The following is a 6,000-nucleotide window of genomic DNA, read 5'->3' on the forward strand; positions in this document are numbered from 1 at the left end:
AGGGCTGGCAAGAGTTCGGGGAGCCTTGATACCTGGAACCCGCCGTGGCCTCCCGCGTCCACGGCTGGACACGCCCCCATTTCCCGGGGCTGCAGGGCCGTTTTTGGAACCGACACGAACAGGTGGGCGGGGCCCCAGTCCCTCATTGGCCCGACCCCCACCCCCTTGTCCTGGATTGTTGTGTCCCCGGGACTCTTAGGTGCCATTCCGCAAGTTTGGGGTCTGGAGACCCTGGAGAAACCCCAGGCCCGTGCCAGGAGTTACATGAAGGTGTTTCCGTTTGTGGTAATCGGTGTGGGACGGTTGTCCCAGGACCTGGTAGCGAGGTGTGCACACGCTGGAGTTAACACCCGGCCAGAACTATTCAGGAAAGGAGCGGTCCCTTTGTTTCGGTTGGGAACAAGGAGCAGGGGCACAGGAGTCAGGACCGGAACGACTGCCTGAGAAGTTGGGTGTCTCTTGTGGTGGGAAGCTTGGATGTGAGCAGGGACGTGACATTACCAAGCACCTCATTGGATCCACCCCGCTATAGCATGAAGTGTAGACTGCGGGTTCAGGGAGGAGGCTACTGTCATAGTCTCGGTGAGGGTTATTGGACCAGGGCCCTGGCTTACAGGTCGTTGGAGTCGGGATGTGTGTTTTAAGAAGTGACAACTCTATTTTCTAATGTTTCACCCTGTCACAGGGTGAAACAGGATTCAGGGATACTTCCAGGGTTTTGTTCACATGGACATGGGGAGGAAGCTCAGTCAACGGAGATGAGGAAGCTGGTAGTTTGAGTGATGGGTGGGCAGGAGATGTTTTGGGAGCACTGAGTGGACGCATTAAGTAGGCAGCCAACACACAGCTCCGGAAATCTGGGGAGGGGTTCAGAAGGGAGACCTCTAAAAATATCGTGGCTGCTGTGTGGGCCCAGGCGAGTGAGCTGGGAGTCACATCTGCGAGGAGCAGTCTTCTGGTTATGCTGGTAGAGCGATTATGGTGCCAGGAAGAAGGGGGGAGAAAGGGAGTTCGGGCTCGATACCTGGGTGATGGTGTGACTTGAGAGATGAGGGATGTAATGGCCATGAAGGGAGAGTGTGTGGGGACAGGATGCACGGGCAGGTGGCCGCGGTTTCTGGCAGAAGAGTAGACGCGAGAGGGATGCAGAGGCTGAGGAGTGACAAGAGCAAGAGGACGACAGTCAGGCCTGAGCCTGTGGAGCTTCTCCACTCTGCGAACTCTGCCAGGATGTGTGAGGACGTTGGTGCAGCCGGGGCGAGGCGGAAGGGTTCGTTCATGCTGGAGGGTAAGGTCACCTGTGACCTGCTGACCTGGTCACCTGTGACAGACACTAGGTCCTGCCGGTCTGAGGCAGGGTGGCCTGCACAGAAGGATCTTGGGGCTGCCACCACTAGTGGAAAACACGACAGGTCTAGAGTGGCGTTGGATCCTGTTTGTCTCTACCGAGCACACTCTGGAAGCTGGTGCTCACTGTGGTGTGAGGCCAAGAGCGAAGACCCCTGTGATGCCCTATCTTTGTGTGTGCTGAAAGGCGGAGGGACTCACTTGGCCTAGTGGACGTTCTCCTCCTTCCTCTTCTGCTGCCGGTGAGGTTTCCGGGCCACACAGCCTTCTCCTCGAAGGTGCGTGTGCTGATTAGCCCTTCGTGTGGGTTTCAGTTCCCTGCCAGCCCGTGGAGTGACTCAGATGGGCCGATCACGTCCTCTGACAAAGCAGGAGACACCCCACCCTCTCTATCCAATGAAGCCTGCATCCTCCGGCTCCTGATTGTTCGCTCTTTTTTCTTTTTTTTTAATTTTTTTAACGTTTTTTGTTTATTTTTGAGACAGGGAGGGACAGAGCATGAACACGGGAGGGTCAGAGAGAGGGAGACACAGAATCTGAAACAGGCTCCAGACTCTGAGCTGTCAGCACAGAGCCCGACGCGGGGCTCGAACTCAGGGACAGCGAGATCATGACCTGAGCCGAAGTTGGCCGCTCACCTGACTGAGCCACCCAGGCACCCCATGTTCACTCTTTCAGAACACAACAACCACGCTCTGGGCCCGTCTGGGTGCAGTGTCCTCCTCTCCCAGGCGGTGAATACCTGTGGGTAATAAAGTGCTGTCCGTCTCCTCTGTACGGGGTCGGGTGCCGTGTGTTTAGTCATCCCATTGCCCTAAGATGGGACGCCCGTCCTCACCAGTGGGGTGAAGAGGAAGTGATTACAATACAAGTCACATATGGGGAGGCCGGAGACCTTTCTGCAGCGTGGGACAGTGAGGCGGTGTTGACCATAGGCATGTGGTTGTGAGATCCAGTTTCCAGAATTGTGTGTAGTTAGGGAGGGAATGTGCCTGATGGCCTGGGGACCTGGTACTGAGACTTACGTGACCGTGGCCACCACAGAAGAATAGCCTGGCATGAGTGGGTGGAACCTCTGTGCCAGGTCCACAACTTGGATACGTACTTGTCCACGTGCCTCTTGTGTCGGCAGAACCCTGTGATCAGTGGGCCCATGAGGAGGGAAGAGCGCCTTGGCTCCCAGCCCTGGGGCCTGGTTCCTCCTCTGAGTTGGGAGACTGGGGGAGGATGGGCATGGATTACGGGTGGGTGGGGGAAGGGATTGTGGATCTTGGGACAGGGGCTTTTTGTGGTTTCATCTGTCCCCATCATGCCAGGGCAGGGTGACCTTCGAAGACGTGGCCGTGTACTTCTCCGGGGAGGAATGGGGTCTCCTGGACGAGGCTCAGAGATGTCTGTACCAGGATGTGATGCTGGAGACCTTGGCCCATATAACCTCCTTGGGTAAGACCCTCAAACCCACTCCTGTGCCCTGGGCTAGTCTCTGCCCTCCCCATGTCCCCAGCAGCAGTCTGTCTTTACATTGGGACCACGAGCACTGCGTCCTTCCCCAGTTCCCTGGGTGGGTGCTGTAGTAGGTAAGGCTGGGGTCTGTGCACTGCCCTCCTTCCTGGAGTGGGACCGGCTTTCCTGCTGACGTGCAGGGAAGAGGGTGGAGTCTCGCGGTGGACCTAACGGACACCAGCTTCACTACCCTCTTCCTGCCTGGGTGACTTCGTCCACGTGCAAGGCATCTGCATGCTCCAGGTCAGCTGCCTTCTCTAGCTGACGCTTCGCCGTGCCTGCCTGTGCCCGCAATTGCTTTCTCCGCCAGAGTTACTGCTTCCACGGACCATGGGCTGTTCTCACGAGACCCCCTTCCAGAGTTGTCCGGGGACTCTTTAGTTCTCTTTCCCATAGGCTGTCATGCGCTGGGCTGTTCTAGGCTGCTGGTGGCCACTCATCGGTCCGCTCCTTCTCCTTAGTACCTGTATCACGAAGGTGCCATATCCTTGCTCGTGGTGGGAGTGGGGCTGGATCGGGGAGCCTGTGGTGGTTCACAGTAGGTCCGGTGACCCACCCACAGGATGGCTCAGAGGCAGCCAGGCCCTGCAGAGTGGCACCTGGAGGAAGACGACGTCAGTGTTGGGTTCAGGTTGCCCCCAAAGCCTGTTCTCTTTGACTAGTACTTTGAAGCCAGTGGCCGTACTTCATTTCTGTCCCTCCTTGCCCTTTTATGGCGCTTTGCCGAATGTCATCCCTGTTACTTGTCAGTTCTACTCTAACTTCCAGCCCGGGGTGAGCGTCACAGCTCTGGGCTCCATATGGCACCGGTTTTTCTCACCACTCCACCTGCAGCGCTCTGCACAGTGGCCGCTGTGTATTCTGTCATGAGGTGTGGCCGTGTTCTTAAGCCGTCCCTGAACACCACCTGCCCTGTCACAGTCCTGTTTCCTTGAGCCTTGACACACCCTTCTGCACTGCATGGAAAGCTGTTTGCAGAGGACTGAATTGTAGACCTTTTGCCTCCTCTCTGTCCCGCCGCATGCTTGGCCTTCATCTCAGAAGGCCTCTCTCATTCAGTGTTCTTTGTATCCCACTACTGCTAAGCAGCCCCATCCTCAACCTCAGCCAACTCTGTGGTCCTGCAGACAGGCCCGTGCATGGGTTCCCGGGTTTGTTGGCCACACATTTGTAGCTCGTGTACTAGCCTCCCTCCCGTCAAAGTCAGCCCGCGCTTCACCAGCATTTCCTGCTTTCAGGCTGCTGGCATGGAGCAGGGGACGAGGAGGCACCCGAGCAGAGCGTTTCTGTACAAGGAGTGTCACGGGGCAGGACTTCCAAGGCGGCTGTGTCCTCCCAGAAGGCCCCCCCTCGTGAGGTGTGTGTCCCGGACTTGAGGGAACTTTTACATTCGACCGAGCACCACGCGACACCTGGTGGACAGAAACTGCACAAGATGGGGGCGTGTGACAAGCAGGTGTATTTCGACACAGACCTTGCGCACCAGCAGCAGCGCACTGGAGAGAAATGCTTCGGGAGCAACAGGGGCGGAGCCTCTTCTTGGAAGGACTACACATTCTGTGTGTCCGGGAAGCCCTTTTCCTGTGGCGAGGTTGTGAGGGACTTGTTGGCGAGCTCGAGATTCCTCCCGGATCGGGCCACACACGCCAGGGAGAAGTCAGACAGGAGAGCTGAGTGCGGGGCGGCCTCTCACGGAAGGAGAACTCCGTGCACCTCGGGAGAGGGCGCCAAGGACCTCACTTGCAGACACACCCTTGTTCGTCACCAGAGACACCTCAGCAGAGAGAGATGCTTCATGTGCAGTGAATGTGGGAAATCTTTTAGCAAAAGCTACAGCCTCAGTGACCACTGGAGAGTGCACACTGGGGAAAAGCCTTATGAGTGTGGGCAATGTGGGAAGTCCTTTAGGCAAAGCTCCAGCCTCATTCAACACCGGAGGGTTCACACTGGAGCAAGGCCTCACGAGTGTGACGAATGTGGGAAATTATTTAGCAACAAGTCCAACCTCATTAAACATCGGAGAATTCACACCGGAGAACGGCCGTACGAGTGCAGCGAATGCGGGAAGTCCTTCAGCGAGAGCTCTGCGCTCCTTCAACACCGGAGTGTGCACACTGGAGAGAGGCCTTATGAGTGCAGCGAATGCGGGAAGTTCTTTACCTACCACTCCAGCCTCATAAAACACCAGAGAGTTCACTCAGGATCAAGGCCCTACGAGTGCAGCGAATGCGGAAAATCCTTTACTCAGAATTCCAGCCTCATCGAACACCGAAGAGTCCACAGCGGAGAAAGGCCTTATAAGTGCAGCGAATGTGAGAAATCCTTTAGCCAAAGCTCTGCGCTTCTTCAACATCGGAGAGTTCACACTGGAGAGAGGCCTTATGAGTGCAGCGAATGTGGGAAATTCTTTACTTACAGTTCCAGTCTCCTAAAACACCAGAGAGTACACACTGGATCGAGGCCTTACGAGTGCGCTGAATGTGGAAAATCCTTTACTCAGAACTCTAGCCTCATTAAACACAGGAGAGTTCACACTGGAGAAAGGCCTTATGAGTGCAGCGAATGTGGGAAGTCCTTTAGCCATAGCTCCAGCCTCATTAAGCACCGGAAAGTGCACACCGGGTAAGGGCTTGAGGAGTACGGTGAATTTGGGAAACGTTTACACGTGTCTTCCATTTCAGTGACCGTTCAAATATTCACACCAGAAAAAAGGCTTTATGAGTTTTGAAGGTGGGAAATATTTACGTCCGTGTCCAAGCTCCTAAAACACCACAATGTCACATCAGATGAAGGCCCGGGAATGTGGCCTATGGGAGAAGGGGCTGACTGAAGTCTAGCCTCGGTGCACTCCAGAGAACTCACACTGAAGAATGGCCTTAGAAATGCAGTGACTGTGAGAAAGCCTTCAGCCAAAGGACTTACCTCATCGGAGATGACAAATTTCAAATGGGAGACCTACCTGAAATGTGCAGGTATACAGCATTTAGGTGTTCAGTGTGACAGCGCTGGAGGAGAGCCTTTCGGAAGGTGCCATTTGCCTGTGTTGAACCTCATACATCTAAACATCTACAGGAACCCCAGGGATGTGGCAGCTGCAGTGCACTTTGTGAACCTGCCCAGGGCCATGCTCCAGTGTCAGGGCAGGTCCCA

At 55.6% G+C, this 6,000-nt stretch overlaps 1 protein-coding gene across 2 annotated transcripts in view; it reads left to right on the forward strand.

Annotated features, from left to right (window-relative positions):
* The window catches only part of LOC106984985 (zinc finger protein 154-like), a 110,194-nt gene extending 104,427 nt beyond the window's left edge, over positions 1-5,767 (forward strand). Inside the window, exons 1-3 of one of the 2 annotated variants that reach the window (XM_053211141.1) lie at positions 164-2,091; positions 2,664-2,790; positions 4,089-5,767. In XM_053211141.1, the coding sequence (XP_053067116.1) occupies positions 2,757-2,790; positions 4,089-5,476 (1,422 nt within the window). In that variant the 5' untranslated portion in view covers positions 164-2,091; positions 2,664-2,756 and the 3' untranslated portion in view covers positions 5,477-5,767. Of the gene's footprint in view, positions 1-163; positions 2,092-2,663; positions 2,791-4,088 lie in introns of those variants that run through there. The other variant, XM_053211142.1, reaches the window with a different exon arrangement.
* The last annotated feature ends 233 nt before the right edge of the window (positions 5,768-6,000 follow it).

The sequence above is a fragment of the Acinonyx jubatus genome, chromosome E2, assembly GCF_027475565.1.
Source record: "Acinonyx jubatus isolate Ajub_Pintada_27869175 chromosome E2, VMU_Ajub_asm_v1.0, whole genome shotgun sequence".
Lineage (NCBI taxonomy): Eukaryota > Metazoa > Chordata > Mammalia > Carnivora > Felidae > Acinonyx > Acinonyx jubatus.